The sequence below is a fragment of the Trichomycterus rosablanca genome, chromosome 1 (assembly GCF_030014385.1).
Source record: "Trichomycterus rosablanca isolate fTriRos1 chromosome 1, fTriRos1.hap1, whole genome shotgun sequence".
Classification (NCBI taxonomy): Eukaryota; Metazoa; Chordata; class Actinopteri; order Siluriformes; family Trichomycteridae; genus Trichomycterus; species Trichomycterus rosablanca.
Window position 1 is genome coordinate 83912612 of NC_085988.1, and position 22500 is coordinate 83935111.

Here is a 22500-nt window from a genome sequence, read left to right on the forward strand (position 1 = left end):
ACACACCACCAATCCATAAACACACACCACCAATCCACAAACACACCACCAATCCACAAACACACCACCAATCCATAAACACACCACCAATCCACAAACACACACCACCAATGCACAAACACACACCACCAATCCATAAACACACCACCAATCCATAAACACACACCACCAATCCACAAACACACACCACCAATCCATAAACACACCACCAATCCATAAACACACACCACCAATCCACAAACACACACCAGCAATCCACAAACACACCACCAATCCATAAACACACACCACCAATCCACAAACACACCACCAATCCATAAACACACACCACCAATCCACAAACACACACCACCAATCCACAAACACACCACCAATCCACAAACACACCACCAATCCATAAACACACACCACCAATCCATAAACACACACCACCAATCCACAAACACACCACCAATCCATAAACACACACCACCAATCCATAAACACACTAGCAAATCCACAAACACACACCACCAATCCATAAACACACACCACCAATCCACAAACACACCACCAATCCATAAACACACCACCAATCCACAAACACACACCACCAATCCACAAACACACACCACCAATCCACAAACACACACCACCAATCCACAAACACACCACCAATCCATAAACACACTAGCAAATCCACAAACACACACCACCAATCCATAAACACACACCACCAATCCATAAACACACACCACCAATCCACAAACACACACCACCAATCCACAAACACACCACCAATCCATAAACACACTAGCAAATCCACAAACACACACCACCAATCCATAAACACACACCACCAATCCACAAACACACACCACCAATCCACAAACACACACCACCAATCCATAAACACACCACCAATTCATAAACACACCACCAATCCACAAACACACACCACCAATCCACAAACACACACCACCAATCCACAAACACACACCACCAATCCACAAACACACCACCAATCCATAAACACACACCACCAATCCACAAACACACCAGCAAATCCACAAACACACACCACCAATCCACAAACACACCACCAATCCATAAACACACACCACCAATCCACAAACACACCAGCAAATCCACAAACACACACCACCAATCCACAAACACACCACCAATCCATAAACACACACCACCAATCCATAAACACACACCACCAATCCACAAACACACCACCAATCCATAAACACACCACCAATCCACAAACACACACCACCAATCCATAAACACACACCACCAATCCACAAACACACCACCAATCCACAAACACACCACCAATCCACAAACACACACCACCAATCCACAAACACACCACCAATCCACAAACACACCACCAATCCATAAACACACACCACCAATCCACAAACACACCAGCAAATCCACAAACACACACCACCAATCCACAAACACACCACCAATCCATAAACACACACCACCAATCCATAAACACACACCACCAATCCACAAACACACCACCAATCCATAAACACACCACCAATCCACAAACACACACCACCAATCCATAAACACACACCACCAATCCACAAACACACCACCAATCCATAAACACACACCACCAATCCACAAACACACACCACCAATCCACAAACACACCACCAATCCACAAACACACACCACCAGTCCACAAACACACCACCAATCCACAAACACACACCACCAATCCACAAACACACCACCAATCCACAAACACACCACCAATCCACAAACACACCACCAATCCATAAACACACACCACCAATCCATAAACACACACCACCAATCCACAAACACACCACCAATCCATAAACACACCACCAATCCACAAACACACACCACCAATCCATAAACACACACCACCAATCCACAAACACACCACCAATCCACAAACACACACCACCAATCCATAAACACACACCACCAATCCACAAACACACCACCAATCCATAAACACACTAGCAAATCCACAAACACACCACCAATCCACAAACACACACCACCAATCCACAAACACACCACCAATCCATAAACACACACCACCAATCCACAAACACACCACCAATCCATAAACACACACCACCAATCCACAAACACACACCACCAATCCACAAACACACCACCAATCCACAAACACACCACCAATCCATAAACACACACCACCAATCCATAAACACACACCACCAATCCACAAACACACACCACCAATCCACAAACACACCACCAATCCACAAACACACCACCAATCCATAAACACACACCACCAATCCATAAACACACACCACCAATCCACAAACACACACCACCAATCCACAAACACACACCACCAATCCACAAACACACACCACCAATCCACAAACACACACCACCAATCCACAAACACACCACCAATCCATAAACACACTAGCAAATCCACAAACACACACCACCAATCCATAAACACACACCACCAATCCATAAACACACTAGCAAATCCACAAACACACACCACCAATCCATAAACACACACCACCAATCCACAAACACACACCACCAATCCACAAACACACACCACCAATCCACAAACACACCACCAATCCATAAACACACTAGCAAATCCACAAACACACACCACCAATCCATAAACACACACCACCAATCCATAAACACACACCACCAATCCACAAACACACCACCAATCCACAAACACACACCACCAATCCACAAACACACACCACCAATCCACAAACACACCACCAATCCACAAACACACCACCAATCCATAAACACACCACCAATCCACAAACACACCACCAATCCACAAACACACACCACCAATCCACAAACACACACCACCAATCGACAAACACACTAGCAAATCCACAAACACACCACCAATCCATAAACACACACCACCAATCCATAAACACACCACCAATCCACAAACACACCACCAATCCACAAACACACACCACCAATCCATAAACACACACCACCAATCCACAAACACACCACCAATCCACAAACACACCACCAATCCACAAACACACACCACCAATCCACAAACACACCACCAATCCACAAACACACACCACCAATCCACAAACACACCACCAATCCACAAACACACACCACCAATCCACAAACACACCACCAATCCACAAACACACCACCAATCCATAAACACACACCACCAATCCACAAACACACCACCAATCCATAAACACACACCACCAATCCATAAACACACACCACCAATCCACAAACACACCACCAATCCATAAACACACCACCAATCCACAAACACACACCACCAATCCATAAACACACACCACCAATCCACAAACACACCACCAATCCACAAACACACACCACCAATCCATAAACACACACCACCAATCCACAAACACACACCACCAATCCACAAACACACCACCAATCCATAAACACACACCACCAATCCACAAACACACACCACCAATCCATAAACACACTAGCAAATCCACAAACACACCACCAATCCACAAACACACACCACCAATCCACAAACACACCACCAATCCATAAACACACACCACCAATCCACAAACACACCACCAATCCATAAACACACACCACCAATCCACAAACACACCACCAATCCACAAACACACCACCAATCCATAAACACACACCACCAATCCACAAACACACACCACCAATCCACAAACACACCACCAATCCACAAACACACCACCAATCCATAAACACACACCACCAATCCATAAACACACACCACCAATCCACAAACACACACCACCAATCCACAAACACACACCACCAATCCACAAACACACACCACCAATCCACAAACACACCACCAATCCATAAACACACTAGCAAATCCACAAACACACACCACCAATCCATAAACACACACCACCAATCCATAAACACACACCACCAATCCACAAACACACACCACCAATCCACAAACACACACCACCAATCCACAAACACACCACCAATCCATAAACACACTAGCAAATCCACAAACACACACCACCAATCCATAAACACACACCACCAATCCATAAACACACACCACCAATCCACAAACACACCACCAATCCACAAACACACACCACCAATCCACAAACACACACCACCAATCCACAAACACACACCACCAATCCACAAACACACCACCAATCCACAAACACACCACCAATCCATAAACACACCACCAATCCACAAACACACCACCAATCCACAAACACACACCACCAATCCACAAACACACACCACCAATCGACAAACACACTAGCAAATCCACAAACACACCACCAATCCATAAACACACACCACCAATCCATAAACACACCACCAATCCACAAACACACCACCAATCCACAAACACACACCACCAATCCATAAACACACACCACCAATCCACAAACACACCACCAATCCATAAACACACTAGCAAATCCACAAACACACCACCAATCCACAAACACACCACCAATCCATAAACACACACCACCAATCCACAAACACACCACCAATCCATAAACACACACCACCAATCCACAAACACACACCACCAATCCACAAACACACCACCAATCCACAAACAGACCACCAATCCATAAACACACACCACCAATCCATAAACACACACCACCAATCCACAAACACACACCACCAATCCACAAACACACCACCAATCCACAAACACACCACCAATCCATAAACACACACCACCAATCCATAAACACACACCACCAATCCACAAACACACCACCAATCCATAAACACACACCACCAATCCATAAACACACTAGCAAATCCACAAACACACACCACCAATCCATAAACACACACCACCAATCCACAAACACACACCACCAATCCACAAACACACACCACCAATCCACAAACACACCACCAATCCATAAACACACTAGCAAATCCACAAACACACACCACCAATCCATAAACACACACCACCAATCCACAAACACACACCACCAATCCACAAACACACCACCAATCCATAAACACACTAGCAAATCCATAAACACACACCACCAATCCATAAACACACACCACCAATCCACAAACACACACCACCAATCCACAAACACACCACCAATCCATAAACACACTAGCAAATCCACAAACACACACCACCAATCCATAAACACACACCACCAATCCACAAACACACACCACCAATCCACAAACACACACCACCAATCCATAAACACACCACCAATTCATAAACACACCACCAATCCACAAACACACACCACCAATCCACAAACACACACCACCAATCCACAAACACACACCACCAATGCACAAACACACACCACCAATCCATAAACACACCACCAATTCATAAACACACCACCAATCCATAAACACACACCACCAATCCACAAACACACACCACCAATCCATAAACACACCACCAATCCATAAACACACCACCAATTCATAAACACACCACCAATTCATAAACACACCACCAATCCATAAACACACACCACCAATCCACAAACACACACCACCAATCCATAAACACACACCACCAATCCACAAACACACCACCAATCCACAAACACACACCACCAATCCATAAACACACCACCAATCCATAAACACACACCAACAATCCACAAACACAGACCACCAATCCACAAACACACACCAGCAAATCCACAAACACACACCACCAATCCACAAACACACACCACCAATCCACAAACACACACCAACAAATCTATAAACACACCACCAATCCACAAACACACACCACCAATCCACAAACACACACCACCAATCCATAAACACACACCACCAATCCACAAACACACCACCAATCCACAAACACACCACCAATCCATAAACACACCACCAATCCATAAACACACACCACCAATCCATAAACACACCACCAATTCATAAACACACCACCAATTCATAAACACACCACCAATCCATAAACACACCAACAATCCACAAACACACACCACCAATCCATAAACACACCACCAATTCATAAACACACCACCAATCCACAAACACACACCACCAATCCACAAACACACCACCAATCCACAAACACACACCACCAATCCACAAACACACACCACCAATCCATAAACACACCACCAATCCATAAACACACACCACCAATCCACAAACACACACCACCAATCCACAAACACACACCACCAATCCACAAACACACACCACCAATCCACAAACACACACCACCAATGCACAAACACACACCACCAATCCATAAACACACCACCAATCCATAAACACACACCACCAATCCACAAACACACACCACCAATCCACAAACACACACCACCAATCCATAAACACACCACCAATCCATAAACACACCACCAATCCATAAACACACACCACCAATCCACAAACACACACCACCAATCCACAAACACACACCACCAATCCATAAACACACCACCAATCCATAAACACACACCAACAATCCACAAACACAGACCACCAATCCACAAACACACACCAGCAAATCCACAAACACACACCACCAATCCACAAACACACACCACCAATCCATAAACACACCACCAATCCATAAACACACCACCAATCCATAAACACACACCACCAATCCACAAACACACACCACCAATCCACAAACACACACCACCAATCCATAAACACACCACCAATCCATAAACACACCACCAATCCACAAACACACACCACCAATCCACAAACACACACCACCAATCCACAAACACACACCACCAATCCATAAACACACCACCAATCCATAAACACACACCACCAATCCACAAACACACACCACCAATCCACAAACACACACCACCAATCCACAAACACACACCACCAATCCATAAACACACCACCAATCCATAAACACACCACCAATCCATAAACACACACCACCAATCCACAAACACACACCAACAAATCTATAACACACCACCAATCCACAAACACACACCAACAAATCTATAACACACCACCAATCCACAAACACACACCACCAATCCACAAACACACACCACCAATCCATAAACACACACCACCAATCCATAAACACACCACCAATTCATAAACACACCACCAATCCATAAACACACACCACCAATCCACAAACACACACCACCAATCCACAAACACACACCACCAATCCATAAACACACACCACCAATCCATAAACACACACCACCAATCCACAAACACACACCAACAAATCTATAACACACCACCAATCCACAAACACACACCAACAAATCTATAACACACACCACCAATCCACAAACACACACCACCAATCCACAAACACACACCACCAATCCACAAACACACACCACCAATCCATAAACACACCACCAATCCATAAACACACCACCAATCCATAAACACACACCACCAATCCACAAACACACACCACCAATCCACAAACACACACCACCAATCCACAAACACACACCAACAAATCTATAAACACACCACCAATCCACAAACACACACCACCAATCCACAAACACACACCACCAATCCATAAACACACCACCAATCCATAAACACACCACCAATCCATAAACACACACCACCAATCCACAAACACACACCACCAATCCACAAACACACACCACCAATCCACAAACACACACCAACAAATCTATAACACACCACCAATCCACAAACACACCACCAATCCACAAACACACACCATCAAATCTACAACCCCAAATCAGAAAAAGTTGGGACAGTATGGAAAATGCATATAATAATAACACAGAGTTTCTTACATTGACTTTGACTTTTATTTGATGTTAGACAGGATGAACCTGAGATATTTCATCTTTTATCTGCTCAACTTCATTTCATTTATTAATAAACATCCATTCCTGCATTTCAGGCCTGCGACACATTCCAAAAAAAGTTGTAACGGGGGCAATTTAGAGCTAGTAATGAGGTGAAAAAAACTAAATAATGATGTGATTTTAAACAGGTGATTGTAATCAGGTTTGGTACAAAATCAGCATCCAGGAAAGGCTGAGAGTCTCTGATGAGTAAAGATGATCAGAGGATCCAGTTTATCAACAAATGTGTGAGAAAATGATTGAAATGTTTAAAAACAATGAACCTCAAGAAAGATTGGAAGGGATTTGCATGTTCTCCCTCTTCAGTGCAGAATATCATTAAACCATTTAAGGAATCAGGAGGAATTTCAGTGTGTAAAGACCAAGGACACAAGCTTAATCTGAACGCTCGTGATCTTCCATCCCTCAGACGGCATCAAGAACCTCCACTCAACACTAGCTGATATAACCACATGGGTGAGGGATTAGTTTATCAAACCTTTATCAAGCTCTACAATACAGAGTTACTGCACTAATGATACTTAACACTTTACTGTGCAAAAAAAAGAAGCCTTATGTTAACCATGTCCAGAAGCGGCGTCCACTTCTCTGGGCTCGGAGGATCTAGGATGGACCATCACACAGTGGAAACGTGTATTGTGGTCAGATGTTTGGAAAAAATGGACACCGTGTGCTCCGGACCAAAGAGGAAGAGGATCCAGACTGTTATCAGTGACAAGTCCAAAAGCCAGGATCTGTCATGGTATGGGGGCGTGTCAGTGCCCTTGGTAAAGGTCATTTACACTCTGTGATGCAGCATTAATGCAGGAAAGATCATCGAGATCTTAGAGCAACATGTGCTGCCTTCAAGACGTCGTCTTTTCCAGGGACGTCCAGCAAGACGATGCAAAACCACCTGCTGCACACATTACAAAGGCACGGCTGTGGAAGAAGAGGTTACGGGTACTGGACTGGCCTGCCTGCAGTCCTGACCTGTCCCCAATAGAGAATGTGTGGAGAATTTAGAAAGGAAAAATGAGACGACTACCCCCCGTACTGTTACACATCTTAAGACGTGTTTGCAGGAAGAACGAGGCAAAATAAAAGCTGAAACACTAAATCACTTGGTCTCCTCGGTGCCAAAACCTCTTTTAAGTGGTGAAAAGGAACCCTTAATTTAATTTAACCCTTTACATTCCAACACTTACTGAATAGGCCAGTATGAAGGATTTTTTTGCTTAGATTTGCATTTGTTTAAATGTTGATTGTCAAACTATGAGTAAATAAAATAAAACAAGAAATTATGTGTTATTATATAATAATATTAAATATTTTATTTTAGGAATATTGAAGCCCCTCTCGAGGGCCTATGGAGCCCTGACGCTTCCCCTCTGCTCAAATAAAAGTCTCTTTAAATAATAATATCCTTAATTGAACTCATCACAACTGTACATTAAATCCCACTCAGCTGAAACACTCTCATCTATCGTTCCTGGACATCAGGTAAATTCTGAGCTCTGTATTTAAGGACACGGTGTTTAATATCTTTTACCAGAAAGTATAAACACACTCTTCTGTACCCGCTCCCCCCGTCCACCGGCAGATGTTTGGGTTCAAAAGCAGACCGGTGCTCATCCTCGTTTGTCTTTATGTCTCAGATAATGAGGGTTAGAAGCAGAAAGGACAGTTCTTAGCATACAGAGCATGATACAGTTAATGGCCAAAAGTATTTGGACACTTGACCATACGCTTGCTGGATGTCTCATTTCAGAAACAAACATTATTAAAATAGAGCGACTTTCTGAGGGGGCTTCTGACAAGACTTTTGACTTTTACAGTTTTTCTCAATTGCTAAAACACTAAATCCCATTGGCTGAACAGAGTTCCCAGTTGCCTAAACTCATTTAGCTAATTGTTCAGTCTGTTGTCATTACATTAAACCAGGGGTCTCAAACTCAATTTACCTGGGGGCCGCTGGAGGTAGAGTCTAGGAGCGGCTGGGCAGCATCAAGTATTCCACAAAAAAAGGGTTTCAGGTATTCCAAACAAAAGTACAACTGATCCAAACTTCTCAATCTTTATTAATAACAGTTCAGAACATGAACAATTCTTCAGAACGTAGGCTTCTTTTACCTACTCTTTGCTGCCAGAAACCTTCAAAGATACATTATTCCCAGAATTGTCTTACATCTTGAAGGTTTTCTTTGGGTCATTTAGTGAAAGTCACAACACTTGTAACCGTGACTTGTTTTGAGTTATGAGATTTGAGGTATGTTGTTTGGTATTTGTTGGTGATGAAAAGAAGGCTGGTCTATAGAATCCACAATTAATGCCAACTTCAGTGGTTATACAGTTTGAAAATGTTTTATGGGATGGTCTGTACTAAAATGACACATTACACATCCCTAAATATTTTAAATGTTCTATCAACATGTTTTTTCTATTATATTTTAATTAAAAACAACTATTGTGAGATATATCCACTTGTCCTGTTTGCATTACACAGGAGAGACCCCCCCTATTGTTAAGAAAATTTTTTTTACTAACACAAGTAACGAAGTAACGTTTACTCTGAGTACGTTTTAAATGAGTTACTTTTTTACTTAAGTAGGTTTTTAGACTAGTAATTTTACTCGTATTTCAGTAAAAATTATTTAAAGTAGTAATACTTTTACGTGAGTAAAATATTTTAGTACTCTTTCCACCTTTGCCCAATACCTGAGTGTTTGGGATATTATTCAGAAAGCCCTTTCTATATATTCTGAGAGGAATTTGAAAATTGTATCATTGTTCATAGCTTTTTTGAGCACTTCGTTTTTCTTATCATTATTAAATTTGTCTCTCAGGTGTTTATGCATTTCACATTCATAAATAAAGTGATCTAGATTTTATTCTTTTTGTTTACATCCTGCACATCCTTCTGCTCTACCAAATCTCTCCGCCACTGAGCTAACTCTGGTGTCCATGTTACTTCACCTCTCTTAATTCTTAATATCAAGTGCATTGTCTGTTTTATATATTTTAAATTCTTGCTCTTTTTGATTAAATCGTTCTTGGTAAATTCGTTTTCTTTTGCGATCGCACCTTTCTGTCCTCTGTACCTTGCACTGGCTGACAGGATATATTTTCCTTCCACTTGGTGTCGCTCTGAATCACGTTTCAGCCAAGTGACGTTGCTAATACGTTGCTAAGTGAAAAAAATAATAAAATGCGAAGGGTAAAGAGTTGCGCAACGACTCAGCAAAATAGGTGCGTGTGAGAAAACCGCGCGGGCCGCACTAACAATGAACTTTGACGTTATGTCGGGGGCCACAAAATATCGGCCTGCGGGCCGCAACTGACCCGCGGGCTGCGAGTTTGAGACCCCTGCATTAAACCATTCCACATGGTAAAACACTATTTGCAGATCTCACTTACATTTTTCAGCAACACTCTAAACACATTCTCATTCTCAAAACACATTCTGCACTCTAATGCACACGTCATCCATACTGCTAAACACAAGTGGCAACAATTAAATACAAATGAAGCGCACATGTCATTGATTAAACACGACCACTCAAAATTGGTTTCACTTGTTTCAAATGATGTGACACAACCAATATAAGCCAGTTCAGAGAGCAAACAGGTTGTTGAAGGTGGGAATGAGAAAGTCTGAGAATGGACATAGGTGAGGAATCATGTCAGGGCTGGATACGGCACACAAGAGGCTTCTTCCCCCGTTGCCTCAGGAGGGAAAATATTGCTTGTGATGTCGACGAAGTGCTCTGGCCTGACCCAGCCCAAAGACAAGAAGAAGCACATTGATCACCTGTTTAGTCCTTTGATTTTTGTCCCTTTGTATATATGTATTGTATACTGTAGTACAGTGCATTGTAGGCTGTATACTGTACAATAAACAAATTGTATGACCCTAAACATTGTGCTTTCCATTTGTTTACTGGTTGCAGGTTCATATCAACAAAGACCAAGAATTGCAGTTGAGCTCCTTTGATAGAACATGTTTTTGTTCATCAAAAGACAATGACGGAAAAATATGAAATTTGTTTTGACATTAAAAATTTACTTCTCCCTAAGAACTATATGTTTTGAACAGTGTGTTTTCTATTTTTTGGTGTATTGTTTGCTGACTGCTTGATAGTGTATATCATTTTGATGGCAGTGTTTGGTTTTGAGCACAGGTGAATCTGTTTTGAGGCGAAAGTTGGATTTTGCAAGAGGAGTCAGAGGTTTTGTAAATGCTGCTTGAAGATGAGGTTTTGTGTTTAATGTTTTAAGAAAATGGAGCAAGGTTTCAGAAATTGTGTTTTAGCAGTTGAGAAATACTGTAAACAATTGCTAACAGGTGTAATGAATCAATTATATAACTCCAACAGTTTAGGGAAGGCCCTTTCCTGTTCCAGCATGAGCAAGCTCTATAAAGACGTGAAGAAAAGCTGACCTCAGCACCACTCAACAGCTCTGGGATGAACCGGAACATCAACGTCAGCGGCCAGCCTTACAAACCCTGACAACTTTTGATCGAACGTGCACAAATTCCCACAGACATAGACATAATTCAGATGCCTTCTCAGAAGAGCAGCTTTTGTACTAGCTGAAATGATCACACAGAGGTCACTCTGTTTTTGAAATGGGACGTCTGACAAGCTCATGGTCAGGTGTCCAAATACTTTTGGCTATACAGTGTACGATAAAATAGTCTGAAATTTTTTCCAGACTTCTTACCACTCTACTTCTTTATCTTATTAATTAACTTCACTGTAGTTTGTAAATATGAACAATCCTAGCGAGCTGCCTTGCTTCCTACTACCTACCTGATCAGCTGCCTCAGTAGAGAGGATTCTAATAAGACCTGGAGCTCATAACGATAATGTCACCGCCGTTTTAGCTTACTGCGCTAACACAGTTAGCCTCAGGTGGCACAACCCGCTAGCACGCCAGCTAACGTCTCCCTCCGTGTACCAAATACAGTTAAACCGTCCCCGACGTGCCTGGATTTACAAATAAACAACAGTTGTATAATTACACTTTTATACACATTAAACATCAATGAGGATTTATTTACATTTGAAAAGAACTCCATTCCATTCGTCCGCCACATTTATTGTTTTTAGTGAGTAAAGTCGTGCCGCACTGAATGCTGGCGTGCTAGCGGGTTGTGCCACCTGAGGCTAACTGTGTTAGCTTAGTAAGCTAAAACTGCGATGATGTAATCGTCATAATCTCTGTATTAGTAGAGCGTCTAAATAATCTGCCTGTTCATGTCTAATTAGACTCCTCTCTACTGAGGCAGCTGATCAGGTAGGTAGTAGTTAGTTAGTTAGATAGATAGATAGATAGATAGATAGATAGATAGATAGATAGATAGATAGATAGATAGATAGATAGACAGACAGACGTATAGATAGATAGATGGATGGATGGATGGATGGATGGATGGATAGATAGATTTATGGACGGACGGACGGACGGACAGACAGACAGAAAGACAGACGTATAGATAGATAGATAGATAGATAGATAGATAGATAGATAGATAGATAGATAGACAGACAGACGTATAGATAGATAGATAGATAGATAGATAGATAGATAGATAGATAGATAGACAGACAGACGTATAGATAGATAGATAGATAGATAGATAGATAGATAGATAGATAGATAGACGTATAGATAGATAGATAGATAGATAGATAGATAGATAGATAGATGATAGATAGATAGATAGATAGATAGATAGATAGATAGATAGATAGATAGACAGACGTATAGATAGATAGATAGATAGATAGATAGATAGATAGATAGACAGACAGACGTATAGATAGATAGATAGATAGATAGATAGATAGATAGATAGATAGATAGATAGATAGATAGATAGATAGATAGTTAGATAGATAGACGTATAGATAGATAGATAGATGATAGATAGATAGATAGATAGATAGATAGACAGACAGACGTATAGATAGATAGATAGATAGATAGACAGACGTATAGATAGATAGATAGATAGATAGATAGATAGATAGATAGATAGATAGATAGATAGATAGATAGATAGATAGACAGACAGACGTATAGATAGATAGATAGATAGATAGATAGATAGATAGATAGATAGATAGACAGACGTATAGATAGATAGATAGATAGATAGATAGATAGATAGATAGATAGATAGATAGATAGATAGATAGACAGACGTATAGATAGATAGATAGATAGATAGATAGATGATAGATAGATAGATGATAGATAGATAGATAGATAGATAGATAGATAGATAGATAGATAGATAGATAGATAGATAGATAGATAGACAGACAGACGTATAGATAGATAGATAGATAGATAGATAGATAGATAGATAGATAGATAGATAGATAGATAGATAGACAGACAGACGTATAGATAGATAGATAGATAGATAGATAGATAGATAGATAGATAGATAGATAGACGTATAGATAGATAGATAGATAGATAGATAGATAGATAGATAGATAGATAGATAGATAGATAGATAGATAGATAGATAGACAGACGTATAGATAGATAGATAGATAGATAGATAGATAGATAGATAGATAGATAGATAGATAGATAGATAGATAGACAGACGTATAGATAGATAGATAGATAGATAGATAGATAGATAGATAGATAGATAGATAGATAGATAGACAGACGTATAGATAGATAGATATATAGATAGATAGATAGATAGATAGATAGATAGATAGATAGATAGATAGATAGATAGATAGATAGACAGACGTATAGATAGATAGATAGATAGATAGATAGATAGATAGATAGATAGATAGATAGATAGATAGATAGATAGATAGACAGACGTATAGATAGATAGATAGATAGATAGATAGATAGACGTATAGATAGATAGATAGATAGATAGATAGATAGACGTATAGATAGATAGATAGATAGATAGATAGATAGATAGATAGATAGATAGATAGACGTATAGATAGACAGATAGATAGATAGATAGATAGATAGACGTATAGATAGATAGATAGATAGATAGATAGATAGATAGACGTATAGATAGATAGATAGATAGATAGATAGATAGATAGATAGATAGACGTATAGATAGATAGATAGATAGATAGATAGATAGATAGATAGATAGATAGATAGATAGATAGATAGATAGATAGACAGACGTATAGATAGATAGATAGATAGATAGATAGATAGATAGATAGATAGATAGATAGATAGATAGATAGATAGATAGACAGACGTATAGATAGATAGATAGATAGATAGATAGATAGATAGATAGATAGATAGATAGATAGATAGATAGACAGACGTATAGATAGATAGATAGATAGATAGATAGATAGATAGATAGATAGATAGATAGATAGATAGATAGATAGATAGACAGACGTATAGATAGATAGATTGATAGATAGATAGATAGATAGATAGATAGATAGATGGATGGATGGATGGATGGATGGATGGATGGATGGACGGACGGACAGACAGACAGATAGATAGACAGACAGATAGATAGAAAGACAGACATATAGACAGACAGACATATAGATAGATAGACAGACACAGACAGATAGAGAGATAGACAGACAGACAGACAGATAGTCGACCGAAAACGGTTGAACTGTCCCTGATGAGCCTGAATTTAAACAACACTCGTGCATCTTTACACACATTAAACATCAATGAGAATTTAATTAAGTTTGAAAAGAACTCTCGTCATTCAGTCGGATCATCACTCTAAGGCGCCTCAGTAGGAGCATTTTAAGGGAACTAAGTATTTAGACACGCCCTCTTCTACACTTCGGGAGTGGAGGATGATGTAAAATACGTTTATGTAGAGAGATCACCAGGATTTCAGTCAGATAGTTTATAGAATCTTGAAACGTTCCACAGTAAGCAGGTTAATTGGTAACATAGAAGGAAATCTTGTTTATCCTGGTCAGGATTGTGGTGGGTTTGGTTTCTCTGGAATCAACAGGCACATTGCAGTAACTAACCCCGGATGTCGAACCATTATCGGGACAATAACTGTGATGAGATAAATCATGACAGGTCTTGAATCGGCTTTTGTGCAGCACGGTCCCACAAACTGGTTCCTTTGTGATGTTTTCTAAAGTCGCGGTGCAGAACCGACGAGCGTTGACTCCGTGCCAGACCACAGCTCCCCGTAATAAGATAAACAAACAGGATAAACAGAACGGAGCGCTTTGCGTGCTGGGATATTTAATCAGCTTGGTAATAGAACTGCTGGCAGGATCGGGACGGGCGTCTGTTTTACTTTTTCCTTCGTTTCAGTACACAGAGCACAAATATTAGTGGTACTGACAATTTTCAATAAACAAACCTATTATGTCGAGTGCGCACACCCACGCCGTGGCATGCTAACCAGACCTCGATCTGTCAGCGTGAAGCTCGGTGGAGCAACATCAGAGAGGATTCAGCCAACTCAGATTCTTCTCATCAGACCAAAAAGCTATTTTCTCCCGATTTAGTCATAGCCAATTACTTTTCCACCGCTGGGGACCTTGATCACGTCTGAGGAGGGTATATTCATGCATGCGTAGTCCACCGACCCCTTCTTATTCGCCCGTACTTCGGTGGATTCATGCATGAGGTCGGTCTCGCGCATGGAGAGTCACGCGCTGATCTCCACGAGCTACTAACCAGGGTCCTTACACAGCGTTGAATACCCCAATCACTTTTTAGTCTGGTCTTTTCCTACCCAGCAGACTAGTGGCCGATTTTGTCTGCTGCACCCAGGGAGTTGAGATTCAGACTCGGAGAATCCAGATTTCCAGCGGTGTCGTGCCGGTGGAGTATCCGAGCGCGCCACATGGGCACCTTGCTTTTCATCTACCCAGGCACTACATCAACTGGGTTGTTGGGCGTACTCTCCGAGATAGGGTGAGGAATAGAACCGCTGCTCATTTGCATGGTGGGGAGCTGGTTGAGGTGGTTCGGGCATCTGATAAGGATGCCTCCTGGATGCCTTCCAGGCATACCTGGCACGGCCTACTGGGAGGAGGCCCAGGGTAGACCCAGGACCCAATACTTTTGTCCAATTTAAAGAATTGATCTTTTTGAAAGTTGCTAGTTAGATGAGACATGCAGATCTAGTAGCTAATACACAGATGAGTGTGGTGATTTCACTCGAGGTTCTGAGAAACGCTGAGAATCAGAATCAGCTTCTCCTGGAGAGTCAAACACTTTTGGTTCGAAATAAAGCTTAACGTGGTTTAATGTAGTAAAAGAAGGAGACAGGAGCACTAAACTTCTCTTCATTATTACTGCTCATAAGTTCCTCCACTAATCACATTCCTCACTCGCTGTTTTAGTACAATAAGTCACGTTAAGCTTTGTCCGTACGGCCTGAGTCGCTTTTACCGCCTCATATCAAACAGTTCGTCTCATTGGAGGAGCTTTGAAAAGGTCAAACTGGGTCAAAGTTCAGGTGAACTTTAAGTGCCGTGGCAAGCGCAAAAATCGCGAGCTCAATGTGGCAAAAGTGCAGAGCGCCACACTTTATAGGAAACGACAGCACAGACGGTGCAATATGCTGTCGGAACAGCTCGGACCCACAAGGACATGGAATCCACAAACATCTGAAGAAGTCCTGAGATGCCCTAGTAAATCACCAGCAGGTCCTACAGAGCGTTCCAGTGCCAACTCCTTCTCGGACCACATGATCTTGGAGAAAACCGGATTTCTCGGACTAGTCAGGTTCTTCCATTGCACTGATGTGGCCACTGAAGCTTTCAGTGGTGGACGAGGGTTCGCATGGGCACTTCGACTGGCACTTTGATACCAGTGTGCTGTGGCAGGATTAAAATGATCTACAATCTGATCCGCAGTAGATCTGTTGGTCCAAACCAGACGCCACAGGCTTCATATCCTCTGGCATCAACGAGTCTTGGTCACCCAACAGCCGGAGGTCTGTGGTTCGTCCCTCTTCGGACCACCGCGTGCGGATACTCACCGTGCCTGCCTGTGAGCGCCCCATGTTATTTGGAGATACTTCAGATCCCTCAGCCTCACCATTGCTACAAAATAGGCGTTGCTATGCCAAGTCAAGCTTCTGACTATGGACGCAAGAACTCTAGATGTTCATCTGTGTTTTTCCTTCTGCACTTGTGTAGGTGGTGGGGCGTGTCCTGCTCCTCCAGCTGATTGATCTCCTGGTCCACAGCTACATGAAGGACCCGTTCGTGACCCGGCTGATGAACAGCACACGGATCCACATCATGCCCACGATGAATCCGGACGGCTTCGAGGCGTCTGGACGAGACTGCATGTACTCATCCGGCAGGTAAGAGAAAGAGAGGTCAGATACACTGTATGGACAAAAGTATTGGGACGCCACTTTTAATTACTGAATTCGTTTGTTTTAGAGACAACAGTTGCTCACAGGTGTAATAAATTAACTCTATATAGGGAATTTTATCCTTCCGACTGCCCAACAGTTTAGGGATGGGCATTTCCTGTTCCTGCATGAGCAAGCTCTATAAAGACATCATCATCAGAACCCAGCCATAAACATGCTGTCATCTTTTGACTGAATTGGCACAAATTCCCACAGACATACTTCAAAGTAATGTTGGTCAGGCGTCCGAATACTTTTGGCCATATGCATCGATCAATCATAACATTAAAACCACCTCCTTGTTTCTACACTCACTGTCCATTTCATCAGCTCCACTTACCATATAGAAGCACTTTGTAGTTCTACAATTACTGACTGTAGTCCATCTGTTTCTACGTGCTTTGTTACCCCCTTTCACTCTGTTCTTCAATGGTCAAGACCCCCACAGGACCACCACAGAGCAGGTATTATTTAGGTGGTGGATCATTCTCGGCACTGCAGTGACACTGACATGGTGGTGGTGTGTTAGTGTGTGTTGTGCTGGTATGAGTGGATCAGACACAGCAGCGCTGCTGGAGTTTTTAAATACCATGTCCACTCACTGTCCACTCTATTAGACGCTCCTACCTCGTTGGTCCACCTTGTAGATGTAAAGTCAGAGAAGATCGCTCATCTATTGCTGCTGTTTGAGTCGGTCATCTTCTAGACCTTCATCAGTGGTCACAGGACGCTGCCCACGGGGCGCTGTTGGCTGGATATTTTTGGTCGGTGGACTTTTCTCAGTCCAGCAGTGACAGTGAGGTGTTTAAAACCTCCATCAACTCATACCAGCACAACACACACTAACACACCACCACCATGTCAGTGTCACTGCAGTGCTGAGAATGATCCACCACCTAAATAATACCTGCTCTGTGGTGGTCTGGTGAGGGTCCTGACCATTGAAGAACAGGGTGAAAGGGGGGTAACAAAGCATGTAGAGAAGCAGATTGACTACAGTCAGTAATTGTAGAACTACAAAGTGCAGTAGTGGGCCAGGGTAATGGGATTTTAATACCTTAGTCTCCATTTACATGGTTTTACTGTCAGGGTTTGGAAATACTCAGGTGCCACACTGATTCCACTCAAACAATCTGGGAGCAGTTAAGAGCAGAAATCTGAAAAACCCAGAGAAAAGACACATGGGTTCTGAAAGAACATGCAAAACTCCATACAGAGAGTGACTTCACTAAACAGGCACAGATTCTCATGAACCAAAAAAAAAGGACCTTCCCCAAACTGTTTCCACAAACTTGGAAGCATGGCATTTGTTTTGTGTAATTAATTTCATACACCTGTTTGTCTGCATTTCTCGCTGCCTTGTAGTGTTTCCGTCTGATCGCATATGCCAGTCAGACTGAGAATGTAAACAAACAGGTTGCTCCAGCACATTTTGGGAACTGGTTTGTTCACAGCACCAGCGCTTTTATGTTTCCTGTAATCCCTGGTGACTGTAAGAGAATAAAGAAGGACAGATAAAGGAAAGTAAGGGATGAACTGAGTGTTAGAGGTAGTAAAAAGACGTGACGCTTCTGTGCAGAGCAGCGCTACAGTATTTTTTTTATTTCTCACCCTGAACTTCCTGTCAGGCTTGGAACAAAAACACCAGCAGTTCCGCCAAGCTAGACGACCACATCCTTCATCTGAGCATCTAATCTACCAACAAACAACACAAATAACGAGCGCTAGCACCTGCACAAACATCATCATATCCTGGTCAGGGTTGTGGTGGGTCCGGTTTCCCTGCAGTACCACCCTGGACAGGACGCCAGTCCTTTTCAGGGCTTCAGCCGTCCTCCTTTCTTCAGACATGTCTGTGTAGACGGCGGCTGACCAATAGCATTGCACAGATTCGAACCCGGATCCCAGAGGGCTAGTATATTAGATGGGGCGCCACTCAAGTGCCATATTTTGACTCTGTACTTATAAATATCAGCAACAACATACTGCAGTATCAGTATGGTAAAAATGAGACAGGGGACTCAACCATCCCCCCTTCCTTTCTCAGACATAGTCAATTGTGAAACCATATGGGCTCTGAAAGAACATGCAAAACTCCCCACAGAGAATGACTGAAGCACCCAGACTCTTGTTGCTATGTGGCAGTTTATCATTCCTTTTTATTCAGGGCTAATAAAACATTTAGGGATGAAACACTACTAGGTTTAGTATGTTCTCCCAGTGTACGTGCAAAAGGTGTAGTGGCTTCTCCAAATAGCCTTTAGTGTGTGTGAGACAGAGAGAGAGAGACAGAGAGAGAGAGAGTGTACACACACACACACACACACAGTTACATACACACTTATGCACAAACACAAACACACAGACACATTAATACACATATACACACATATAGTATATGCACACAAACACAAATACGCATACACACATACATATACAAACACATGCACACACAAATACGAACACAGACAAATATGCACACACACACACACACACACACACACAAATATTAATTCACGCATAAAGACAAATACACACAAATATGCACACACACACACACACACACATAAACATATATATGTACACACACACACACACACAAATATGCACACACACACACACACACACACACACACACAGACACAAATATTAATCCACGCATAAAGACAAATACACACAAATATGCACACACACACACACACACACATAAACATATATATGTACACACACACACACACACAAATATGCACACACACACACACACACACACACACACACACACAGACACAAATATTAATCCACGCATAAAGACAAATACACACAAATATGCACACACACACACACACATAAACATATATATGTACACACACACACACACACACACAAATATGCACACACACACACACACACACACACAGAGACACACACATAAACATATATATGTACACACACACACACACACAAATATGCACACACACACACACACACACACATAAACATATATATGTACACACACACACACACACAAATATGCACACACACACACACACACACACACACACACACACACAGACACAAATATTAATCCACGCATAAAGACAAATACACACAAATATGCACACACACACACACACACACATAAACATATATATGTACACACACACACACACACAAATATGCACACACACACACACACACACACACACACACACACACAGACACAAATATTAATCCACGCATAAAGACAAATACACACAAATATGCACACACACACACACACATAAACATATATATGTACACACACACACACACACACACAAATATGCACACACACACACACACACACACACACACACACACAAATATTAATTCACGCATAAAGACAAATACACACAAATATGCACACACACACACACACACACATAAACATATATATGTACACACACACACACACAAATATGCACACACACACACACACACACACACACACACACAGACACAAATATTAATCCACGCATAAAGACAAATACACACAAATATGCACACACACACACACATAAACATATATATGTACACACACACACACACACACAAATATGCACACACACACACACACACACACACAGAGACACACACACAAATATTAATCCACGCATAAAGACAAATACACACAAATATGCACACACACACACACACATAAACATATACTGTATATGTACACACAAACACACACACACACAAATATGCATACAAACAAACAATTATGTACACACACTCACACACTCCTACACCCACACATTACCCCCCACCCCCCCCAACACACACACACACTAACCACTGGTCACTTTATGACTCACTGAAACTGTTGGAGGTTCCAGTGGAAATTTTGTGATTTGATAGAAGAGCAGCTGCACAAAACAAGAGTCGTGAGTACACTATATTACCAAAAGTATTCGCTCATCTACCTTCACACACATATGAACTTGAGTGACTCCCATTCTTAATCCATAGGGTTTAATATGATGTCGGCCACCCTTTGCAGCTATAACAGCTTCAACTCTTCTGGGAAGGCTTTCCACGAGGTTTAGGAGTGTGTTCATGGTAATTTTTGACCATTCTTCCAGAAGCCCATTTGTGAGGTCAGACACTGATGTTGGACGAGAAGGCCTGGCTCACAGTCTCCGC

At 41.8% G+C, this 22500-nt stretch overlaps 2 protein-coding genes across 2 annotated transcripts in view; both read left to right on the forward strand.

The window, feature by feature from the left end:
* The window catches only part of LOC134330055 (carboxypeptidase M-like), a 38613-nt gene extending 26666 nt beyond the window's left edge, over window positions 1-11947 (forward strand). The window contains exon 4 of the mRNA XM_063011024.1: window positions 11858-11947. Coding sequence (XP_062867094.1) covers window positions 11858-11947 — 90 coding nt within the window. The remainder of the gene's footprint in view (window positions 1-11857) is intronic.
* Window positions 11948-18181: 6234 nt separating this feature from the next.
* LOC134325141 (carboxypeptidase M-like) overlaps window positions 18182-22500 on the forward strand; it is a 16119-nt gene continuing 11800 nt past the window's right edge. The window contains exon 1 of the mRNA XM_063007225.1: window positions 18182-18261. Within this exon, the coding sequence (XP_062863295.1) occupies window positions 18197-18261 (65 nt within the window). The 5' untranslated portion in view covers window positions 18182-18196. The remainder of the gene's footprint in view (window positions 18262-22500) is intronic.